At 43.0% G+C, this 25,185-nt stretch overlaps 1 protein-coding gene across 1 annotated transcript in view; it reads left to right on the top strand.

Moving 5' to 3' along the window:
* LOC126982185 (probable ATP-dependent RNA helicase DDX46) overlaps window positions 1-25,185 on the top strand; it is a 94,301-nt gene that overhangs the window by 43,372 nt on the left and 25,744 nt on the right. The window contains exons 12-13 of the mRNA XM_050834033.1: window positions 10,239-10,444; window positions 15,880-16,012. Coding sequence (XP_050689990.1) covers window positions 10,239-10,444; window positions 15,880-16,012 — 339 coding nt within the window. The remainder of the gene's footprint in view (window positions 1-10,238; window positions 10,445-15,879; window positions 16,013-25,185) is intronic.

The following is a 25,185-nucleotide window of genomic DNA, read 5'->3' as shown; positions in this document are numbered from 1 at the left end:
GGAGAGGAGAGGGGTGAGGATGGCAGGAGATGTTGGTGCATTGTGATCATAAATTGGTGGTCTATCTTTAAGTCATTTGGCAAGTGATGTTATGTGCATTTATCTGCATTTTGGTCACAAGTATACTTGCCAAGCATACATGCCAAGCTTCAATCAGCTTAGTGAGTGGGACAGGAAGTAGTCACTGTCCCAGTCACCCTCCTGATACACACCATACACTACTCTTCACCCTCTCTTGCTCATGATTGTGACTTTTCAAGTGGTTTAAGTGAAGATCATGCATCATATTGTCTACTTTTAAGTGCTTTACATTCGAATGCCTCTTTATCCTCCATTAGACCCTCCCTATCCTTGGATTAGACCTTATTCCTATGTGCAAACTTAAGCTTTTTTTATCATTCTTTTATAGGGAATGAGGTCCCTCTCATGTCAATAATTCAGTGAAGTCAGCCAGATCTCCACTCCAATGAAGGACTTCACAGACTGAAATTTAGTAGAGAGCAGCATTGATTCTGGCCCCTTGGAGACAGAAATGCAATACAGTAGTGCACTGAGTTTCGTGTTTAATCAACACCATTGTAATTGGTGTGAAACTCAAATCTGTAAACTGTATGCATTGACCTTATGCGAAATAAGCTGATCAGAACCCCTAGCTCCCCTCCCTTGGCTCACAGGGTGGTGGGGCTGAGGGAGCTGCTGCCCTTGGAGTTGATGAAGCTTATGTCATCAGAAGTAGTGGCAACCTTCTGTGTGTGGCTGAGGGGATGTTAATAGGCAGCTTGTGCTTGTGCTGGCCTTTTGTGTTTCAGCCTATGGCGCCGATAGGCTTTTTTCGCGGGGGCTCATGGTCGGCCCCAGTCCGTTATGGTGCAAGCATGTGTTTATAGTGGCGCCACCTTGCTACGCTTATGGTGTCCGCGGGAGCTCATCTTTGAACCTCTTTAGAGTAAGAATCTAAAGTCCAGATTGCTAGGTGATCTTAAGGACAGCTTGTGGGTATACTTAGGCCACTCAGCAGTAACTGAAAAATCCCAGCTAGTGGCAGAGGGCGGGACTCAAACCAGTGTCCTCCTGGACACGGTGCCCACATGCTAAACACTCAGCCACCGCCTCCCCTTGGTGATCTTGGCCTTAGTACCAGTTGGGGAGGCCTTGTATGACAGTGGCCGTGGTTGGAGGTAGCATGGACAGTCTAGTAGCAGCTGAGGTGGCCGAGGAGGGTAACATTGGCAGTAGCTCAGTGGCATTCTTACACCTCCGCAGCCACATTTCTTGAGCTTGTGGATGTGGCTGCTGACTGGCCCAGGACTCATGCTCTTCGGCTCAGTAGCAGTGGCGGCTGGCCAGGCAATTTGAGTTGTTTGTGGTTTAGGGTGTTACAATAATGAGATAGACAAACACTAGATGGTCTGTATATTCTTTGGGAAGCAAACTGAATATGAATGTGTATGTGCAGAAGTACTTACCTAGTTGTAGTTTTACAGGGTCTGGGCTTACGCTCGTGTGGTCCCATCTCTGTATCTGTATTTGTCCAACTTTTCCTTAAAGTTTTGCACACTCTTTGCCGATACTACCTCACTTAGTCTGTTCCAAACCTCTATATTTCTTTGCGGGAAGCTATATTTCTTTATGTCTCTCAAACATCTTCCCTTCCTCATTTTTTTACTGTGTCCTCTTGTGTTCCTGGTGTTTATTCCTTCTCTTAGTAGTAACTCCTCATTGTCTACAGTATTAGGTCTTCCCTTTCTCTTCTTTGTTCCAGTGTTGGTAGGTCCATTTCCTTTAATCTTTCTTCATATGTCAATCCCTCCAGTTCTGGAACCATTTTTGTTGCCATTCTTTGTATGCTTTCTAGTTTTTATGTTTCTTCATATGGGGAGACCACACCACCTCTGCATATTCCAATTTTGGTCTAATCATAGTGGTTATTAACTTTTTCATCATATCCTTATCCATGTAGTGGAATGCTAATCCTATATTTCTCACCATTTTATATGTATCACCAAATATCCTATTAACATGACTCTCAGGCTTATCTTGTATTGTCACTCCCAGACCTCTCTCTTCTTGCACTTTCTTTAATATTTCTCCATCTCCCATTTTATATATCCATTGTGGTCTGCCTTCACTCTTTCCCATTTCCATTACATAACATTTCTTCACATTGAATTCCATCTCCCATTTCATACTCCATTCCCAAATCTTGTTCAGGTCATCTTGCAAAATTTCACAAGACTTCTTTACTGTTTCTTATATGTCTTTGCAGTTTTGCATCATCTGCAAACAGGCTCATATAACTGTTTACTCCCTCTGACATATCGTTTACATATACTAGGAAAAGTAATGGTGCCAATACCGTTCCTTGAGGCACTCCACTCTCTACAATTCTCCATTCTGATTTCATGTCCTTTACCACTGTTCTCATCTCTCTTTCCCTTAAGTAACTTTCCATCCATTTCATCATTTTCATTTTCAATCTCCTTTGTTCTCCAGCTTCCATAGTAGTCTTTTATGTGGAACTTTGTCAAACACCTTATTCAGGTCCAAGTAAACGCAATCAACCCATCCGTCCCTCTCCTGTGTTATGTCTGTCACTCTTGAGTAAAAGCTCAGTAAGTTTGTTACACATGAGTGTCCTTTTCTAAAGCCATATTGTTTACTTGTGATTATATTATGCTCTTCTAGAAATCTCGTCCATTGTTTCGTTATCACTTTCTCACATATTTTACATACTATACTGGTCAATGATACAGGTCTGTAGTTCAGTTTTTTTTCCTTTTTTCCACTTGTATATCGGGACCACTTCAGCCCTCCGCCACTCCTTTGGTACTATACCAGTTGTTATTGAACATTTTCCCAAACGGGATGAGTTACTTGCCTATGTTGATGTAGAAAGTCCGGACGTGATTGCTATCACCGAAACGTGGGCCACCTCTGACCACCTAATGACCGAATTCTCAATTCCGGGATACGAGAGCTTCTACAAAAATAGACTTCACAAGAAGGAGGTGTTATCTGTTACGTCAAGTACAAATACCCTGCCGTGGAAATAACCAAAGAAGACTCAGAGAAATATGATACTGTATATGTTGAACTGGAGACTAGCAAGCACAACAAAATAACGATTGGAACCATTTACAGACCTCCAAAGCAACAAGCAGTGGACGACGAAGCGCTGTACGAGGAAATTCACACCATAACACAAAACAAACAGTCAGTCATTATCGGGGACTTTAACTGTTCCAACATTGACTGGACCACGATGATTGGAGATCGGGAGGGTAACAGATTGCTCGAAATGTTAGAGGACACTTTTCTTACTCAGATTGTTACCCAATCGACGAGGGAAAATAACTTATTAGACCTAGTACTCGTGAGTGATTCAGATCTCACACGTGAATGTCAAGTCGGCGAAAAACTGGATGGTTGCGACCATCACCTAATTCGCCTAAAAATCAGAACAGACCATGAACTCACCGAAAACACGTCCAAGATTCCAGACTACAAAAAAGCCAATTTTAACTTCGCTCATGAACTGCTAAGCCAGACAACTTGGGAACCCATGAACCTCACTCCGGTGGACGGCACGTGGAACGGCTTTAAGAACAAACTCCTGGAGGTAGAGAGAACGACTGTTCCCATGAAGACAAGGAGAACAAATAATGCCACAAGCACACCATGGATGAAGAAGAGAAAATACAACTTGCTAAAGGAAAACAGCACTGACGAGGCACGCGAATAGTACCATCAAAGCCTCAGAGCTTGCAGAACACTCATTCGCCAGCGTAAACGCGACTATGAAAAGAAAATTGCACGCGAAGCCAAGTCCAACCCGAAAAAGTTCTTCACGTATATAAGAACCAAAAAGAAGACAAAAAGCAATATCGGTCCCCTAAAAGATGAAAGTGACGTACTAACACAGGACAGTAGACAAATGGTCGAAATCCTAAACAGGAACTTCGCGTCTGTGTTCATGGTCGAAAATACCCAGTCCGTACCCGAGAGCCCTTCCCCACCGATGGGAATCACTCCCCTAGAAATTGGCACAATCGACGAACGGGATGTGAAAAAGTACCTAGACAAACTTGAGACAAACAAGTCTACCGGACCCGACGACTTGTCACCCAGGCTGCTCAAGGAACTCAAGTAGCAAATCTTCAAGCCACTCACCGCCATCTACAATCTATCACTACAACAAAACAAAGTCCCGAAAGACTGGAAACAAGCGAACGTAACACCGATCTACAAAAAGGGAGACAAAAGTGTGGCCCTAAACTACAGACCAATCAGCTTGACCTCAGTGGCGGGAAAAATCCTCGAGAAGATCATCAGAGACAAACTCGTTAGGTTCCTTGAAGACAACATCATTTCCGATGCTCAGCACGGTTTCAGGAACAAGCGCTCATGCTTAACCAATTTATTGGACTTCTTCCAAGGTATCTATGAAAACTGGGATAATCATATCCCCAGCGATGTTATATATCTAGACTTTCAGAAAGCCTTTGACAAAGTGCCACATGAAAGACTCCTCAAGAAACTTAAGTTGGCGGGATTAGGCGACGATCTGACAGCGTGGATCAAAGACTGGCTCACTGAAAGAAAACAACGAGTTGTACTCAACGGACAGGCCTCCGAGTGGCTCCCGGTCAGAAGTGGAGTGCCACAGGGGTCAGTGCTGGGACCCATACTTTTCATCATATATATCAACGACCTAGAACTAGGATTAAAATCCAATCTTTCAAAATTTGCCGACGACACAAAGGTGGGTGGGAAGGCCCTCACGACGGCAGACTGCGAAATTATCCAGAGAGACCTGGACCAGATCACTCGGTGGTCAGAAAAATGGCAGATGTCCTTCAACACTACCAAATGTAAAGTAATGCATATCGGATCCAGAAACAGCAACCACATATACCACATGGGTGGCAAACCACTACATGTTGTGCAAGAGGAAAGAGACCTCGGGGTCACCATCAGCAGTGACTTGAAACAAACAAAACACTGCAAGTCCGCCTGTAAGAAAGCCAATACAATGCTTGGGTTCATATCGAGGAACCTCGAACATAAGACGCCGGGAGTTATGTTATCCTTGTATAATTTGCTGGTAAGGCCCCACCTGGAATACGCCGTGCAATTCTGGTCTCCTAATTACAGGAAAGACATTGAATTACTTGAGAGAGTACAGCACCGCGCCACGAAGATGATACCATCACTGAGGACGAAACCCTACGAAGAACGACTCGAGCGACTCAACCTCTTCACGTTGGAAAAGAGACGACTGTGGGGAGACATGATACAAGTCTTTAAGTACCTGAACAAGCTCAGCAACGTTGATCACTCCAAACTCTTCACGCTACAAACTAACCTGAGAACAAGAAACAACGGAAAAACAATTCAAGCAAAGCGATGCAATACCGACATCGGCAGGAGTTATTTCTCGAATAGAGTTGTTCGCCACTGGAACAGCCTTCCTGCAGAAGTGGTTAGCGCAGAGAGCATCAACTCCTTCAAGAAACGCATTGATCGCCACTTTGCTGCAACGGGTGTGAACTGAACGTTCTCAAGAGTAGGTACATAAGTGCTTTAATCCTTCCCTGCAAGCCACTCCTATGGCAAACGGATTGATTAAATCACTGAACGCAGGCAGCCTAGTAATGAGCCAACAGGCTTTCTGCTGACTGCTAGTCCATGTTTCCATGTTTCCATATACCAGTCCAACCAGCTGATTTCTGCATTCTTTCAGTAAATAACCCGAGACTCCGTCTGGTCCAACTGCTTTCCTCTCTTCCAGTTCCTCCATCATTTTATATATCTCCTCTTTAGTTACTATGACTTCTTCCATATGAACATTCATCTTGTGGTTCGTTGAATTGTGATTCTTTTGTAAAAACTTGCTGGAACCTTTTGTTTAGTAGCTCAGTCATGTCTAGGATCTTCGATTGTAATATTCCCATTACTCAATCCTTCTATTGCTTCCCTTGGTTTGATTTATCCATTTATGAATCCATAAAACAGTTTGGGTTCTTCCTTGCACTTTTTGACAATATCCTTTTCATATCCTTTCTCTTCTTCTCTCCTTATTTTCATGTATTCATTTCTCGCTATCTTAAAATCTTTTTTATTTCTGTGCTTCTTATTTCTTTTCAATCTCTTCCACCCTTTGTCTCTTTTTTCTTTTGCCTTAGCACATCTTGCATTAAACCAGTCCTCTTTTCCTTTTTCTTTGGGTTTATATTCTGGTACATATTTCATAACTCCTGATTTATACGCCTCCATAAAAATATCATACTTTTCTTGCACCTCTCTTGTTCTCATTAACTCTTCCCAGTCTAGTTCTCCATAGTATTTTCTGAGATTTTCCATGTCTGCCTTCCTATAGTTTAACCTGTTTCTTTTATATGATTCATCCCCCTCACTTCTTTCCTCCTCTGTTTCCATCTCTATTATTATGTGATCACTCTTTCCCAGGGGGCACCCATTCCTTAATTCATTCAACAAGTGCATTCCCTTTGTTAACCCCTTCACTTTGGTGATGCCGACGGGCAAGGATCACGTATGAAAAGTGGGTAACGACCAGAAAAAGTTTGGGAACCACTGTTCTAGATGAATCAATATCTTGTTCACAGGAGTGGAAAGAGGAAGTTGGAATTTTTTGGGAATCATGGAATTCCAGCCAAACAGTCTGTCCAAATCATAATTTAATTTCACAGTTGAGTTATACGGATGATTTTCTACAACTTTTATTCAGTGAGATTCATTTCAGAATGAAAAACTACAAAAATATTTTTTTGAGTTTCACTGCAACTTTGGCTCTTTGTCGGCAGTAAATTTTAGGGTCAAAGATTACCGTATAAACTATATTTTTCAGACTCCATAGCGATAAAAGGAGCAACTTTTCTTCAATAAATTTTCCTGTACATTGCTCCAGTAAAAACTTGGAATTTTTGAGGAATCATGGAATTCCAGCCAAACGGTCAGTCCAAATCATAATCTGATTTCATAGTTGAGTTATACAGATGATTTTCTACAACTTTTATTCAATGAGATTCATTCCAAAATGAAAAAAAAAAAATTTTTTTGCCAAAATTATTTATTTTGTTTCACCACAAATTTGGCTCTCTGTAGGCAGTAAATTTCCATGTCAAAGATTATAAACTATATTTTTCAGACTCCATTGTGATAAAATGAGCAACTTTTCTTCAATCTTTTTTTCTGTACATTGCACCAGTAAAAAGTTGGAATTTTTTGGGAATCATGGAATTCCAGCCAAACTAGACAATCTAGAAAGAAACAAATTTCACAGCAGGGTGCACCATAAAATTTTCTATAAAACATCTTTTATGACTTTTTCTCAGTTTCAAAGTGTATTTTTCGATGACTTTTTCGTCATGGGGAATCACCCGAGAAAAACTTTTGCGGCTCTGAGGGGTTAATGGTACTGGTATCGGCACCAAATGTCACAGTACTGGTGGTACTGTAAAGTGCTCGCTCTGGCCATTGAGAGTGGAACTTAGGGACAGAGACTCCCCCAAGGCGGGGGGCTTCGTGGTGCAGTGGTTAGCACAATCAGCTCACAACTGAGAGAGCCTGGGTTTGATTCCCGGGTGGAGTGGAAAAATTTGGGCGGCTTTTCCGATACCCTACGCCCCTGTCCACCCAGCAGTGAATGAGTACCAGGTATTAATCGGGGGTTGTGTCCCGTCTCCTGGAATCTATTCCCTTCTATAATTCCTTCCCCTTCTGTCTCTCTCCGGCATATGACCACAGATGTTGTGCCGACTAAACAAAACTTTCCAACTTTTTCCCCCCCAAGGCGTCTCATTGAGGCACTTGAGTGACGACACTCAGTTTAAGTGAGAGGGAAGCACCATGTGCTCTCCTAAGCTGCAAACATGTGAATAGGTTGAAGCACAGGCGGTTTTAAAAATATGTGAATCAGCATTTTAACTTACCCAGAGGTCAGTTTGGCTAATGGCAATTTTTGGATACAGGAAGGATTACTTTACTTCATTTCATGTAAATCACCCTTGTTCCCATTCCCCTTCGTCTAAGGCTAGATTATCTTACAAGACCACTCTTCCTCACTTGCTGACAGTATGTCTGCGCTGTTAACACTGTCTGCTAGTTTCAGTGTCCTCCACCTCTTCTGAGTCATACTCATCAGGAAAGTCTTTTAATAACTCCTCAATACATGTCTCATAGTTATAATTTTCATCACTGGTATCTGAGGGAGAAAACCATTATCTCCAGCATGCAGCAAAATATCAGTCACTAGTTGCAGGATCATAGAACACACAGGATCTTGGAAAATCTGGGGTAATAATTTCATCCTACTTGTGTGTGAGAAACTGACTCCATAATTGATTGGCTACTAGATGTGACTTTATGATAGATGGGTGGCTGTATTTAACGGTTCATGCTTCTGTTTTTGTTTCTCAAAAATGTTGCCACCATGTGGGGTCTGAAAAGCCAAGATCCACACTCATGGCTTGGCCAAATACATCCATGTATTAGTGTGGTACATGCATACCACACATTTTGCTCAGTACCACCAGGTTGCTTTCACACGTCATATGCACTTACATCAATCACATTAATCATATTCCATAATTCAATAATTACATCATCAAGTTTGAGAGCCTATTCATGCAAAGGTTTATATCTTAATGGAAATCTTTGCATGAATATTGTATTCAAGTGGTTTACTTCAAATGTTTAATTATTTATGATTATATTAAATTTTATAAAGTTATCCAAACATGGATTTACTTGAATATCATGTGGTATGTATGTCCCTTAAGAAAAGCAAGTGCCCCTACACAAAATGGCGCTTAGCTACACCACTGTTCAAAGGTTCTGTAAGTTGAGCTTCAAAGCATTTGTAATTTACCTATTTGTAGTATACAGGACCTGAGCTCAAGCTTGGTCAGTCCTGTCTCCCAATCTATATTTGCCCAACTTTTCCTTCATTTAATGGACACTGCCCGCTTCAACAATGTCTTTGTTTAGTCCATTCCATGTATCCACACTCCTGTATGGTAAACTGTACTTCTTTATGTCCTCTTAGTTGCCTCCTCCCTTCCATCTTGATTAAATCTTTTGCATCCAGCACGTCCATTCCATAAATGCACACTAAAGAATCTGCAAAGTGATAAGAGTTAGGTCTAGGGACATGAATGTAGTGTAAAGTTATTCCCCCCAAAAGGACTGTTCATCACCTCAAATATAACCACCCCAAAGCAGACATTTAAAGAATGAGGTGCCAATGCTGGCTTTTTCAAGTGAGGAGTGAGAGGTGAGAGGAGAGGTGACAGATTCATGAACAGGTGAGTTGAAGAGAATTTCAAACAAATGCACAACTTGAAAATAATTATTAGCATACACGAGCATCAAGGGGAACAAGGCTAGAGTAGATCTGTCCACTCGCTGCTTTTCAAGCTTGTATTGAGGTCTAAGCATCTATGCTTTAAGACAGTCATATTAAAAGTGCTATACTGTCATCTTATTCCAAATGAAGTTATGTTACTAACATGCCCTTAGATCCAGCCCTATTATTTGGCATAGTCTTTAGTGTGTACTAAATATTTCCTTAAGCTCAACATACAGGATTTTTAAGGGAAAGCAATATAAAGAGAGGGAAGGTGTGGAAGTACTTGCAGCTATATTACCTTGAGTAAAGCACACCATTATTAACAATTTATTGTTTTCCTAAATATCTATTTACAAAAGAAGTTGAGTTATTTTAGTGTCATGCAACACTTGCCTCACATTTCTTGCAGAGGTGTGAGTGACTCATGATAGTTATGAGACTTGACTACTGGACACAATTTCAGTGTTGACATTGACGATGGGCCACTTGTAGAAAGTCACCCCTTGCCATTATTTTTGTTGTTCCCTGTCATGTTTATCAGTTTGCATTCATTTAGTAGTATCCTTCAAAGCAGTAAAAAAAATAGCTTCAATTAATTGCATACCTCACACACAGGGCAACTGATGACAGCTATTGGAGTCAATGCAATGGTAAGTTGGCTGCCCTATCAATTCCAGGAAATTTTGCAGTACAGATACTAACTTAACCAAATAAATTTTTTAATAGTAACATTACTTTGCAAATTTTTCACCCTATTTTGTAGTAACTTCCTTCTCTGACAGATAGCAGCATCAGGTTGACTTTGTCAAGCCTGGGTGATAATGGAATCATTAGGGGTGTAAACAATGTCAAAACCTTTGTTTCCTAGGACCTGCTCAGTCATTCCTACCGGGCACTGGTGCTCCACGGAGGGGTGGACCAGATTGACCGCGACAGCACCATGATGGACTTCAAGGCTGGTCGCGTGCCCATCTTGGTGGCGACATCTGTAGCAGCCAGAGGCCTGGATGTTAAGCAGCTGATTTTAGTTGTAAACTTTGATGCTCCCAATCACTATGAAGACTATGTACATAGGTAAGATATTAACCCCTTAACCCTTAGACTCTTGGTGTAGTTATATAACACATGAGCAGCCTTGGTCATGGCTACAGGTGTAGTTATATAACATGAGACATTTCCCACTGGAGTATTTCATCTCCCATTTTATAGGTCTATGTGGTTCTCATTTCACTTTCCCCCATATGCAGAACAAGGTATTTTTTTGCAATAAATTCCATTTCCCAGGTTTTGCCCCATCCATATATCTTATCAATATCTTTCAGCAGTTCTTCACAATCCTCTTTGTATCTTATTTTTTCAATAATTTTGCATCATCTACAGACAGGCTCATGTAGCTTGTTACCTCCTCCTGGCATATCATATATAATTATGAACAAAATTGCTGCCAGCACTGAGCCGTGGCACTTTATTAGTCATTTTCTTCCAGTTTGATCTTTTGTCTCATCACAATTCTCATTTCTCTTTCTTCCAAATAGTCTTCCATCTAGTTTTTCACTTTCCCATTTAAGTCTCCCATGCCTTTGACTTTCCATAATAGTCTTTTGTGTGGGACTTTAACAAAGGCCTTTTTTAGATCCAGGTAAATACAGTCTGCCCCATCCATCTCTTTCTTGTCTAGATTAGAAACGTATCAAATTTGTAACACAAGATCATCCTTTCTTAAACCCAAATTGTCTCTGTTAATATTTCTTCTCTTTCTAGATATTCTATGCATTGTTTCATATTTTGCATACAACACTGGTTAAAGATACTGTTCTGTTTTTGATGGATCCTCTTTGTTTCCATTTTTGTAAATAGAAATTACATCTGCTCTCATCCACTCTCGGCATTTTCCCTGTTTTTAGTGAACATTCAGTTATGTCATATATTGGTTCAAACAGCTGTTGGTTATGTTATTTAAGGATGTGTCCCACAACCCCATCTGGGTTTGTTGTTTGTTGTTTTCTTTTATCCAGGATTCTCATCATCTCATGCATCTCTTTCCTATCCACTTTTATTTCACTCATCACTACTGTGTTCCCCTGTCTCTGTGTTTCCTAAAATCTGACCCCTTCATAAACTTTTTCTGGAAATCTTAATTCAGCATTTCACTCATTTATTTTGGCTTTTTGTATATTGTTTACTTTTAAATGTGTTACACTTTATTCTTTATTCTTTGGCTTATGTATCTGTAAAATAGCTTAGGATCTGTCTTACTTTTGTCAACAATATCCTTCTCATATTTCTTTTCTTCTTTTCTTATTCTCACATAATTATTTTTTGCCAGTTTATATTTTTCTTTATTCCTCTGTGACATTTTTTCCTCATTTTCTTCGATGCTCTGTTTCTTAAATCCTTTACCCTTGCACTGTTTTTGTTGTACCACTCATTCCATCCCTTGTCTCTCTTATTTTATACAATGGTACATACCTTCAACAGCTTGTTTGTATACTCTTAAAAGAAGTCATATTTACTCTGAACATCTATTAACATTTTCATTTTGCTCCAATTTTGTTCCATTTAGAAAACTTTTCAGATCCTTAAAGTTTGTTTTTGCAAAGTTCCTTCTTGCTACCTTGTGCTTTTCCTTTAGTTTATTTTCTCTCCTTACTCCCTTTTCTATTTCCAGTATCTCTTGCCTAGGGGACATAAATGTCTTATTTCTCTATCTAAATGTTTCTTTTGTAAAGACGAGGGCAAGTCTTGAAGGTACATCTTGTCCCCTTATCAATATATCATTCTTCACTCATTGGATCATCATATTATTTAATGTCATCTTAAAAAAAAAAACTATTTCCCCAAGTGTTTTTGTTTCCTTCACATTTGAGTGTCTACCAGTTCACTCCTTGACAGTTAAAATATTCCACTATTATTTCTTTGTTCCTTTTCCTTAACCCCTTCGTTACTGACTCTGTGATCCCCACGCTTCCCACCCACCCACCCCTCCCGCACCGAGTTTTTCGCGGCCTTTTAATTTCGTGGGGGTAGTTTATATTTATCCTTACATCCATATTTAGTCATTTATGTATTTTTTTCACGTGTTCCGATAGATTTTGTTCACGAGATGTATACTATTTAAATCAAAAGTCCAAAGCACTCATGTCATTCCTTGGTACATCAGGATGAACACAGAACAATCCTCAATTAGGGCAGGAACAGTGCCAGGACGATGATTAGCAAAGGGATCAGCCACGAGTGTAAAGGAGTGTGGGGCTGTGTGGTGTTCCTTCATCGTCACCATTCACATCACTCATTTTCCTCATCACTACTCGCCTCACTGTCATTCTCTGGCAAATAGTCTTCATCCAAGTCACTTATGAAGCCTTCTGATTGAGTTTCATTATCATCTGACCTTTGTAAGTCACCTTCAAGAGTCATATCGCGCTTAGAATTACTATCGGACGGAGAAAAAGACGCCCTTACACGACACGTTTCAATCACACACTGCCCCATCACCACCCCCAGGGTACACATCGTACCCCCCAAGGTCAATGCCCCCAACATCCTTGAAACACAAGGTGCCAACTTGTCAATTTATCACTATGTATACATACAAACCGGAAAAAATGAAGTCCTGTGTATTGTCAATGAGCGATGACATATACATGTACTTCATTGGTTCCTTAGCCAAAATTATATATGAAGTACTATGGTATGCCATCAGTAATGAAGGGGTTAACAACTCTAGACTCTGGTGTCATCAAATATTTCTTCATGTTCCTCATTTGTCCAGCAATTTGTCTTGGGGGGGTATATCACCACTATCTTCATTGGCTCCCCTTTTTATTCAATATCTGCACACTTAATACTTCTGCAAAAGATGCAGGATCCTCTAAGTATTCCTTTTTTGTCATATGGTGGCATTGAACTTCTAACCCGAGTCTGGCTTTACTGAATGTTGGAGGGTTTGCAAATCAGTTGGTCTTTTAATAGCAGTGTACTTTCTGGAACATGCAGAATGATACCCTGTGTTACCCAGTACTTGCTTCAAATTGGCTTCTGCGGTATTTCTTTGTAGCAATCTGACTTCAGTAGGAGTCGCATCTGTGCAGCTGTCTTGAATGTACCCCATGTATTGTCCACAAATGTTTTAAAAGCCTCCCCCTCTTGAGATTTGCATAAATAATGCACACCTGATCAGCCTGAAATAGAAAAAAAGCTTGGCTATGGTTGCAAAAAATGTTTGTATTCGAGTCTGTTCATTTCTTGCAGCGACCTGAGCGTCACAACTTATACAGTCACCTCTCGATTAACACGAGTTTAAATAATGCGTTTTTGATTTAACACGAGTTGATATTTAACCCTTTCCTTGTGCACGTGACGGGATGCAACTATCCCCTCAGGCGCAGTCAGGCAGCCCAATGGGGGGTCTCTTTTAACCTCTGTATCTCAAAAACTATTCATCACAGCTAAAAACCAAAAACACCATTGGAAAGAGGAGGTCCAGATCTATAGGAGTTGGTTATATATGCCTCTCTTGCGAACATACATGCATGTTCAGCACGTCGGTGCGTGCGGGATGATCAGCCATATTGAGAGAACTGCAAACATCTCTCCTTCAGATTCTGGCAAGGGAGTATTGCCAACTGCAATATTTACAACTATTTGGTCAAAGAATCAGTCAGGTGAAGCTATGCAAAAATGCCACTATATTGGGCAAGAACATCCATCAGTTACTCGTCCGTAGATTTGCCGCGCTGGGCTGATATGATTTTCCACCAAATTTAGTGAAGAACCCACTCAATTGGCAATCCTGTGTTGTGAGAATTAGTGTTGGAACACTTTCATACGCGGGAGATTTGAGTGCGGGTGGAGCTCGCAGCGAGTGTTTAGCACCACCAGCAAATACGCCTAACGCTCGCTGCGAGCGTTTAGCAATGAAAGGGTTAAGGAGATATGTTTAACTAACGCAATATGTTCGATTTAACATGAGTTTCATCGATGACATCATCAAGCGTGACGTGACGTGACTAACAATTTGGTTAGTGGTGCCCACCACTGCCTAATTCTAGAAGCAGGGGGCATAGGGGTACATTTGGGTGTGTCTGGTAGCCCCTTTGCAGTAGACAATTTGTCTGGCTCAGTCCATTCTGTGGTCTGTGGGATGTAACTATTAATTTGAAATTGGTTTCATGTGGTACCTCCTATGTTTGATCTAGGACAAATCTGGGGGTCCTTTGGGGTGTCTGGCACCCCCTTTGCAGCAAATAATTTGTCTGGCAGGGTCCATTCTGTACTCTCTGCATCATACTTGGTCATTAAAAATTGGTTCAAGGTGGTACCTCGTAGGTTTGACCTAACATTTTTTTTGCCCCCTTTTGAGGTCACCAGGGGTCAGATACAACAGGGGAGACCCGGCGGACGGCCATATCTTCAAATGTTACGTTGCAATATAACTGTCCCTGGGGTCGAATGTTGGTACTTTATTCGTTTGATCAAACTGGTCTGGGCTGCTGCTCTAGTATTATATACTGTTGAGCCTCGCTAAGTCGGACTCTGACTGACCCAAGGACTAAAGTCCAAGTTGAACTGCCTGCCCGGTTGCGCCCGGCAGTACAGACTTTGACCGACAGGTGGCCGTCGGTCCGTGTTGTTTACATCGCTGCATCGCAAGCACCCTGTGGTTGCTGCTGTTATTTCTACTATTTTCAAGTCAGGTTGTGATCACGTGTGACTTTTTGTGCCAACATATCCTCAAGAGCTTCAAGACCAAGTGGGGTGATGAGGAAGGTCACTAACATGAGTATAAAACAAGTGTCTTTGCATGCAATATATTTCTTTGTGTCCTGTAACACAAGTTTAATACAGGCAACTCTTGATTTATGCGAGTATTGTTTCCTTGAAGAGGTCGCGTAAATCAAAAACAATGTAAATCAAACAAGAGGTAGGTATCTATCAAAAAATAAATATTCACTTCATTCAGTGGAGAGAGAGAGAGAGAGAGAGTATCCATATCACCGAGATATCCACTCAGGCACTCAGTGTCAGCCTCACTTGTGTGAGGAATAAATGAGGGACACCATGAGCGACTGGCTAGTATTGGTACCGGTACCATATAGCTGGTACCGGTACCTGCCCACCCCTATTGTTGAGTAGCGTGGCAGCGTGGGTTCTGTATTGTTGTTCAAGCGCTGTGTGAGTCCAGTTGCGTGAGACATATGGTGGCCACTCCATAAAATGTCGCGTATAAGTGAAAAAACATGTAAATTAAACATTTATTTGGATTTTGGACCCTGCGTTATTTAAAAAACGCGTAAACCAAACTTGCGTAAATCAAGAGTTACCTGTATAATTAAATCTATTTTAGGTTTGCTTTTGAAGTTCTTTGAGGGGGTTTGGGGTAAATCCGTTTATGTCGGACGTTCGTGTTTGTCGGACCAACCTTTCCCCCTTTCAGTCTGAGTCAGCAAGGCTCAACAGTACTACTTTTAGAGCTATGTGTGTTCTCCAAACATAAATGCTTTTGACAGGTGTGGACGTACAGGCCGTGCTGGAAACAAAGGCTGGGCATACACCTTTCTCACCCCTGATCAGCCTCGCTATGCTGCTGAAGTCGTCCGAGCTATGGAGATCTCTGAGATCACTGTACCACCAGACTTGCAGGTAGGTTAGCTATTTAAAATTATATAAACATCTATTTTATTTGAAGGCTCTGTTTTTCCTGAAAGATGTTGCAAAATTAGTAAATAAGGAATGGCAAGATATGAAGAACTCTTCAAGATGAAATGTAATTTAAATGGTAGATACATGACAGGATGAATATGTGGATGGGAAAAAAGTTTGAGTTACATAGTTTCATAGATGTTCAGGCTACACAGACCATATGGTCCAGACTAGGTGATCTGTCTGTAAATATAGGTGTAGCAACATCAAACAGCCACTTACACTGCATTTCTGCCTTAATGAATGTTTAAGTGGAGGAAATGGTGATTGAATTAGTTTTTAAATTAATCATATGTGTTGCTCTAAATAGTTGTAAGTGGGAGTTTATTCCATTATGACACAAATCTTTGCTTTCTGAACTTCCCTTCTATAGATTTTATTCCGGCTTCTTCTGTACTGGGTAGGGGCAGATCTATCTGAATGAGGAATGCAGCGTCCACAACCCCCCTGAGCTCCCTTTTCCCCTCTTTCTGTCTCCTGTTCATGCTTCTTTCTTTGGGTAACTGAGGGATTAATCCTCCCAGGGGTCCTGCGTCCCTGCCCTATGGTGAGCAGTCAGGCCAGCCCCTGATCTGGGCTGGTTGGGAGGAGGGGTTTGCACCCTCTCCCCCCCTAAAAATTAACCTTAAGCCAAAAACAAATAAAAAAGTAGAGGTCGGGGTCGGGGCACAAGCCTCGACCCCAATCCGGTCTTGCTGGGGGGCCCGACCACACGGCAGGCTTCCACAATACATCCACATCCGGGGAGCCTGCCGTCAGTGACGGGTGCATGGGAAAGCCTACGGGACCCCTGCACCTCGAAGGAGGAAGGGCCCCCTAGCCCCTCTTTTTGTTTCGGGGGTGGCCTATTGCTGATGCAAATTCGCAGCCAGCTGCTGAAGCTGCAGAGATCTGAACAGTATGGGTTCATGCCTGGTTAGTCAACAACTGACCGTATCCTAGCGCTTCGCGTACTGGTGGAGCGCCGACGTGAGTTTCAACAGGGGATGCTTGCAGCCTATGTCAATCTCAAGAAGGCATTTGACTCAGTGCATCGCGGGGCACTCTGGGATCTTCTGCGACTCCGTGGGATTCCTGCGAGGACTATTAGTTTGCTGAGTGGCCTGTATTCTGGGACAGAGAGTGGTGTGAAGTGTGGGGGGGGTGGCTTGTCCAGCTTCTTTCCCATGAATGCAGGAGTGAGGCAGGGCTGTGTCCTTGCCCCATCACTTTTCAACACTTGTATGGACTGGGTACTGGGCAGAGTTGTGGACCAGAGTCATTGCAGAGCATCCATTGGCAATACCAGGGTCACTGACCTTGTTTTTGCCGATGATGCAGTAAGTCAGGTAGGAAGACACCTACCGAACGGGCGCAAGCCACTCCCGGTGAGGTATATATGGGAGGTGAGAAGGGAGCTGAAGCCCTCCAAAGACCCCTCCCATGTCCTCACTAACCGTTTCCCTATTGTCTCACCAACACCGGAGAGTAGTTCAGCATGCTCTCTAAAGACAGATCCTCTCTTTATCCACACCACACTACATTCACACAACATATACACCTGTTCCCAAAATTAAAATTTCAAAATGGCGCACCTACACCAAGCCTCGGAGTCCCCGCCTGGGGGGGGGACCACAAATTCCCCCAGGGAGGACTCCCCTTCTGGCTGCCGACCCGAGAGGTGTCTTGATAACTCCTCGAACCTCTTTCTTCTCAATTTCTGCAACATTCGCGGTCTTCGCTCTAATTTTCATTCTGTGGAACATCATCTCTCCTCCTCTAAACCTCACCTTCTCTTCCTTACCGAAACACAGGTTTCTGAGGCTACTGACAGCAATCTCTACTCTGTTCCCTCCTACTATCTCTATCCTAAATTTCAATCCAAAGCTGGATGTTGCAACGACATCACTTGCTCTCGTGCCCACAACCTTGACTCTTCTGAATTTTCCACCATCTGGCTAAGACTTCATTGTCATTCTATTACTAAATACATCTGTGCTGTTTATCTCTCACCTAACTCTACCAACTATGTAAAATTCTTTGACTTTGAATTCTAAAGTGGAGCACATCTTGACCCACTCTCCCTTCGCTGAAATCTCCATCCTAGGAGATTTCAATGTTCACCACCAGCTTTGGCTTTCATCCTCTTTCACTGACCATCCTGGTGAACAAGCCTACAACTTTGCTATCCTCAACGACCTAGAGCAGTTGGTCCAGCACCCTACACGTATTCCCGACCGTCTTGGAGACCGGCCCAACATTCTAGACCTCTTCCTTACCTCAAACCCTTCTGCTTATTCTGTCAAACTGTTCTCTCCGTTGGGCTCCTCCGATCACACTCTTATTTCTGCATCCTGTCCTATCGCTCCTGTACACCCTCTGGACCCACCGAAGAGGCGATGCTTCTGGCATTTTGCTTCAGCTCGGTGGGACGACCTGAGGATGTACTTTCCATTCCGTGGAATGATTATTGCTTCCAGGATAGAGACCCCTCTGTGTGTGCTCAGCGCATCACAGAGGTGATTGTCTCTGGAATGGAGGCATACAATCCTCGTTCTTTCTCTACTCCTCACGCTAAAAAGCTTTGGTTTAATCACGCTTGTTCTCGTGCTGTCAATGATAGAGAGGTAGCTCACAAAAGGTACCAGAGCCTTCAAACTAATGCTAATTATGAACTTTACATTTCTGCCCGAAATCGTGCCAAATCTATTCTTCGACTAACCAAAAATTCTTTCATTAATAGAAAATGCTAAAACCTTGCTTTCTCTAACTCTTCCCGTGACTTCTGGCATCTAGCCAAAAACATCTCCTCCAACTTCACTTCTTCATCTTTCCCTCCACTCCTCAGTCCTGACGGCAACACTGCCGTCTCATCTATCTCTAACCCCCATGGCGTCGGAACATTTCCCACCCGTGACCCCCCCCAGCGTCGGCACTTTTCAAAAAAATTTTTTCTCCCATTATGTCAGAAATGCTGAAAAAACATAGGTTTAAGTCATGAAAAGTGTCAAAAATGACATCTGAGTCACGGTGTGTGTCGTAAATTGTCGCGTCGTATATGTACGACGCCGACGCTGGGAAGGTGACTCAGCCTGTGTAGTACATGTACGACGCCGACGCTGTGAGGTTTAAGGTTGAACTCTTCTCTCAAACTTTTTCTAAAAACTCCACTCTGGATGATTCTGGGCATATTCCTCCTACTCATCCCCCCTCTGACTCCTTTATGCCTGTTATAAAGATTCTTCAAAATGATGTTTTCTATGCCCTCTCTGGCCTCAATCCTCAGAAGGCTTATGGACCTGATGGAGTGCTTCCTATTGTCCTTAAAAACTGTGCCTCCGTACTGTCACCCTGCCTGGTCAAACTCTTTCGCCTCTGCCTGTCAACATCTACCTTTCCTTCTTGCTGGAAGTATGCCTTCATACAGCCTGTGCCTAAGAAGGGTGACCGCTCCAATCCCTCAAACTACCGTCCTATAGCTTTACTTTCTTGTCTATCTAAAGCTTTTGAATCAATCCTTAACCGGAAGATTCAAAAGCACCTTTCCACTTCTGACCTTCTATCTGATCGTTCTACTGGTGATCTCCTAGCCTTCTTAACTGACTCTTGGTCATCCTCTCTTAGCCGTTTCGGTGAAACTTTTGCTATTGCTCTGGATATATCAAAAGCTTTTGATAGGGTCTGGCACAAATCTTTGCTTTCCAAACTACCCTCCTAGGGTTTCTATCCTTCTCTCTGTACCTTTATCTCCAGTTTCCTTTCTGACCGTTCTATTTCTGCCGTGGTAGACGGTCACTGTTCTTCCCCTAAATCTATTAACAGTGGTGTCCCACAGGGTTCTGTCCTATCTCCCACTCTTTTTCTGTTGTTCATTGATGATCTTCTTTCCAAAACGAACTGTCCTATCCATTCCTACGCCGATGATTCCACTCTGCGTTACTCAACTTCTTTTAATAGAAGACCCACCCTACAGGAACTTAACGACTCAAGGCTGGAGGCTGCAGAACGCTTAGCCTCAGACCTTACTATTATTTCCGATTGGGGCAAGAAGAACCTGGTGTCCTTCAACGCCTCAAAAACACAGTTACTCCACCTATCCACTCGACACAATCTTCCAAACAACTATCCCCTATTCTTTGACAACACCCAGCTATCACCTTCCTCAACACTAAACATCCTCGGTCTATCCTTAACTGAAAATCTCAACTGGAGACTTCATATCTCATCTCTTACTAAATCAGCTTCCTCGAGGCTGGGCGTTCTGTACCGTCTCCGCCAGTTCTTCTCCCCTGCACAGTTGTTGTCCATATACAGGGGCCTTGTCCGCCCTCGTATGGAGTATGCATCTCATGTGTGGGGGGGCTCCACTCACACAGCTCTTCTGGACAGAGTGGAGGCTAAGGCTCTTCGTCTCATCAGCTCTCCTCCTCATACTGATAGTCTTCTACCTCTTAAATTCTGCCGCAATGTTGCCTCTCTTTCTATCTTCTATCGATATTTCCACGCTGACTGCTCTTCTGAACTTGCTAACTGCATGCCTCCCCCCCTCCCGTGGCCCCGCTGGGACTTCAGGTCTCCTGGGCCAAGACCAAGGTACATGTGTTCGGAGGCTTGCTGGATGACACAGTACAGTCTGTTCATGTGTGTGGCGAGGACGTTGAGATCTCAGAAAATTTCATGTATCTTGGTAGCGTAGTTCATAACAACGGTGAGTCTGGCCAGGAAACCTTACGGTGGATTGGCCTGGCCCACGGTGTTATGAACTCGCTCAACACGAGTATATGGCATTGTCGATACCTGTGCAGAAGGACAAAGATCTGGATCTTCAAGTCCCTTGTGCTCCCTGACTTACTCTATGGTTGTGAGACATGGACACTAAATGGGGACTTGGAGAGGCGGATTGATGCCTTTGGTAATAAATGTCTTCGCAGAATCATGGGGTATTTCTGGAATGACTTTGTGTCAAACTGGTAACTACTCCATGAGACTGATTCAACATATATCACGTACTGCATAGTCCATCAACGCCAACTCCGGCTATACGGGCATGTGGCACGTTACCCTGAAGCTGATCCTGCTCATCGGGTTGTCTTTGTAAGAGACAGTCTTGAGTGAAGGAGGCCAAAGGGATGCCCATGGAGTTCGTGGCATGAGCAAGTCCTGCCGGGAGGTACTCGGTTGGGAAGGGGGCCTGCATGGAGACTCGTCCAGAGGGACCCCCGGGCTTGGCGTCGTAGGGTGGGCGAGGCGACACGCCCCCCGGCGTATGCCCCCACTGATTGATTGATTGATTTCTGTACTTTATTTTCATTTTCCTTTCTGGCCGATCTATCCCCATTGTGGTAGATGGTCATTGTTCTCCCCTATAGTCTTCCAAATATGTCAAGGCCGGTCTGACGTAGGCTCCCGCGGGTCCTTTCCTCCCCTCTGCTCTGCCACACAGTCCCAACACTTATATCTTCCTCTCATATATAAGCTATAGGTAGCATGTGAGAGGAAAAAATAGGTGTTGGGACTGTGTGGCATAGCAGAGGGGAGAAATGGACCGCGGGAGCCAACGCCATAACGGACTCGACAATTTGGTTACACTATAAACCTATCAACAGAGGTGTCCAGCAGGGCTCTGTTCTATCTCCCAGGGCCTTCAACATCCCTGAACTGTCTTTCTTTCTCATTCTTCTCTTCCTGTTTATGCTTTTTCTTTGGGTAACTGGGGGATTTATCCTCTCAGGTTGTGCGTTCCTGCTGTATGGTTAGCAGTCAGACCAGCCCCTGATTTGGTTTGGCTTGAGGGAAGGGTTTGCACCCCCTCCCCCACCCAAAGAAAATCATAACTATAAAAAAAAAAAAAAAAAAAAAAAAAAGAAGATTCAAAAGGTAGAGGTCAGGGTCGTGGCGAAAGCCTTGACACCGATCCAGATTTGCTGGGGGGCCCAACTTTGCAGCAGTCTACCTCGATTCAGCCACATCAGGGGAGCCTGCTGTTAGTGATGGGTGCTGGGCAAACCTTATACAACCCCTGAATCTCAAAGAAGGAAGAGACCCCTAGCCCCCCTTTTTGCTTTGGGGGGTGGTCCTGGAGATATAGAAGCAGTTCCCATCTACAGAACCAGGCTTGGGATTAACCTTTAGAGGGGTCTGCGTGTGGGCTCCTGGAGCATCCTGATCCTCTTGGAAGATTACCAGCTACCTTACCTATCTAGTGAGCTCAGAAGGCAGAGCGTGGACATAGTGGAACTCTGAGATGAGGAGGCCTGGCAGTGGTGAAATCAGTAGTGGGGGATATACGGGTAACTCGATTTACGCGAGTTTGTTTTACGCGTTTTTGAAATAACGTGGGATCCAAAATCCAAGCAAATGTTTAATTTACACGCTTTTTCCACTTATACACGATATTTATGGAGTGGCCACCATATGTCTCACGCAACTGGACTCACACGGCGCCGCGGCCACACAGCTGAGCTCAGTTCTTCCCACGCGCCAATTGAACAACAATATAGTACCCACGCCGCCACGCTACTCAACGATAGGGGTGGGCAGGTAACGGTACCAGTACCGGTACTAACGGTACCAGCTATACGGTACGATACTGGTACCAATACTAGCCAGGCGCTCATGCTGTCCCTCATCTCTTTCTCAGACGAGTGAGGCTGAGACTGAGTGCCTGATTGGATATCTCGGTGATATGGATATTCTCTCTCTCTCCACTGAATGTATAACGCGCACCTTTTTCACATAAAAAATGCCTGAAAGTTTAGCTCTGCGCATTATGTGCCGAATGTACAAATTTTTAATGATTTTTTTCTTCTTTGGAGTGTTTTTAAGGGTCTGTGTTTCGTCTTATCCAATAACAACTGCAAACTTACCTTTATTATTGTTAATGATCCTTCATAGTCCATAGCTGTCTTATAATATGTTACCATAGAATATAGGGCGATCAAATAACTACTATACAAAAATTAAATCGGTGGAGGATCGCCCATGCCTTGCTGTTATCCCGTTTTCCCATTGGGCGCCACTTGTATGATCTTGATCTTGATGTCACAGCTGGCTTACGACTGTATGACTAAGGAGCAGTACAAGCTACATAAAAGAATCATATTGGAAAAAAACATCCACAAAACAAACAGCTGCATGCCGCGTGTCACCAGAACTGCGTGAATTGTGTCTTGCCTAGTTGTCTGTCATAACCTATGAGTGACTGTGAGAATAATATGCTTATTATGATCTCAGAAGCTGTACATAATCAGTGTGTATGAGGAGATATTTCTCGCAACACCTGCCCGGCCCCCATTTGCATTGTTTGAAAACCACACAACCACACCCAAACAGCTGCATGCCGCGTGTCGCCAGAACCGTGTGAATTGTGTCTTGCCTAGTTGTCTGTCATAACCTACGAGTGATGGTGAGAATAATATGCTTATTATGATATCAGAAGCTGTGCATCATCAGTATGTTTACGGGGATGTATTTCTCACAACACCAACCCGGCCGCCATTTTCATTGCTTTACTCAAGGACACTTGTCAATTCAAGCAGTAAAGATTACACCAAAAATATATAAATTTCGGGAAACTGTACATTGTCAATGTTCTTTAACCCGTACATATTTCTGAGCATTTTAAGAACTTTTTTTTTTTTTTTTTTTTTCAAAATTGTTGTCTTAAAGTTTGGGGTGTGCGTTATACGCCGCAAAATACGGTATTTATTTTTCCACAGAAACCTACCTCTTGTTTGATTTACTTTTTTTTATATTTATGCGACCTCTTCAAGGACGCAATACTCGCGTAAATCGAGAGTTACCTGTACCTACTACTGGTCTGGCATGAGCAATGGTGCCTGTCTTAGAGGAATAGCCAACTGCAGCCATTTGTGGTTTAGGTTACTTGGTTGATGAGCATTTAGTGTGAATGAGGCTGAAGCACAACAACCATCTAATGGGGAGCATAATGGGAGAGTGAGTGGTGAGTCGCCGCGCTGATCGGATGTGCTGCGCCTTGCTCGCGAAAGCGCTGTGTTGACATGGCTGGCCGAACCAAGAACTCGGTGGAGTTCTGTTACGTTTGTGCGGATCCCACAGGCGATAAGTGGATAGGGTGCTGTCTGTGCCCTAAATGGTGTCATGTGAAGTGTGCTCATCTGTCTGGAATTAAGTCGGAGAATATACCTAAAATAAATTGGATTTGCAACCCATGCCTTTATAAAGCATCTCTGGCTACCAAAATTGTGGAAAAAATGGAAGAATTCAAGCTAGAATTATCTAAGGAAATATCAGAAGTGAAACAAGAAGTTGAGTCACGAGCAGTGAGCGTGAAGGAGGAGCTGGGGGAGGTGGCGCAGGAGGTGGCGGACGCATTGCAGCGGGCTGAGCATGTGGAGTTAGCAGATGCAACTTGGGTTGAGGTCATCAAACGTAAGAGGAAAGTTAAGAAGAATTTACTTGTTGTCAAGGCCTCTACACAGGAAAAGAAAGCAACAGACATGAAGGATGAAGTCTCCCAGGCATTGAATGGTATTCAAATAACTGATTCAAGATTTACAAATAGAGGTAACATTGTCATGAACTTTGATAATGAGAACACAAGGGATGAGGCTGCTCAAAAACTGGAGTCTGTTGAGCAAATTAATACCAAGAGTGTTGGAAAGATGAAACCAAAGATCATGATATGCAATGTGCATAAAGAGGAGACCAAGGAAAAAATAAAGGAGACCATCTTAGACCACAATGAATTCTTACACACCATTGGGGGTGTTGAGGATAAGATTGAGCTGGTTTTTAGCAAGCCTGCGGCTGGCGGCACGATGCACTACATTTTGAGGTGTGACCCAACTGTAAGAGAGCTGATTCACAAGAATCACGACAAGCTAAAATTAGAATGGGGATTATACACAGTGAGAGACAGATACCATGCAATTATATGCTATCATTGTCAGAGATATGGCCATCTTGAGGCCAACTGTACTGCCAAGACCAATAGAGACGTCCCAAATTGTTTCAAATGCGCTGGCAATCATAAATCACAGGAGTGCATCATGGCTGAGAAGAAATGCATAAATTGTGTGAAATACAGGAAGCCTGAAATCAACCACTCAGCAAATGACCAATGTTGTGTAGTTCTCCAGACTGAAATTGAG

Source organism: Eriocheir sinensis, chromosome 4 (genome assembly GCF_024679095.1).
Source record: "Eriocheir sinensis breed Jianghai 21 chromosome 4, ASM2467909v1, whole genome shotgun sequence".
Taxonomy (NCBI): domain Eukaryota; kingdom Metazoa; phylum Arthropoda; class Malacostraca; order Decapoda; family Varunidae; genus Eriocheir; species Eriocheir sinensis.
The sequence above is the reverse complement of the archived record's forward strand: the minus strand, read 5'-3'. Positions and strand labels throughout refer to the sequence as shown.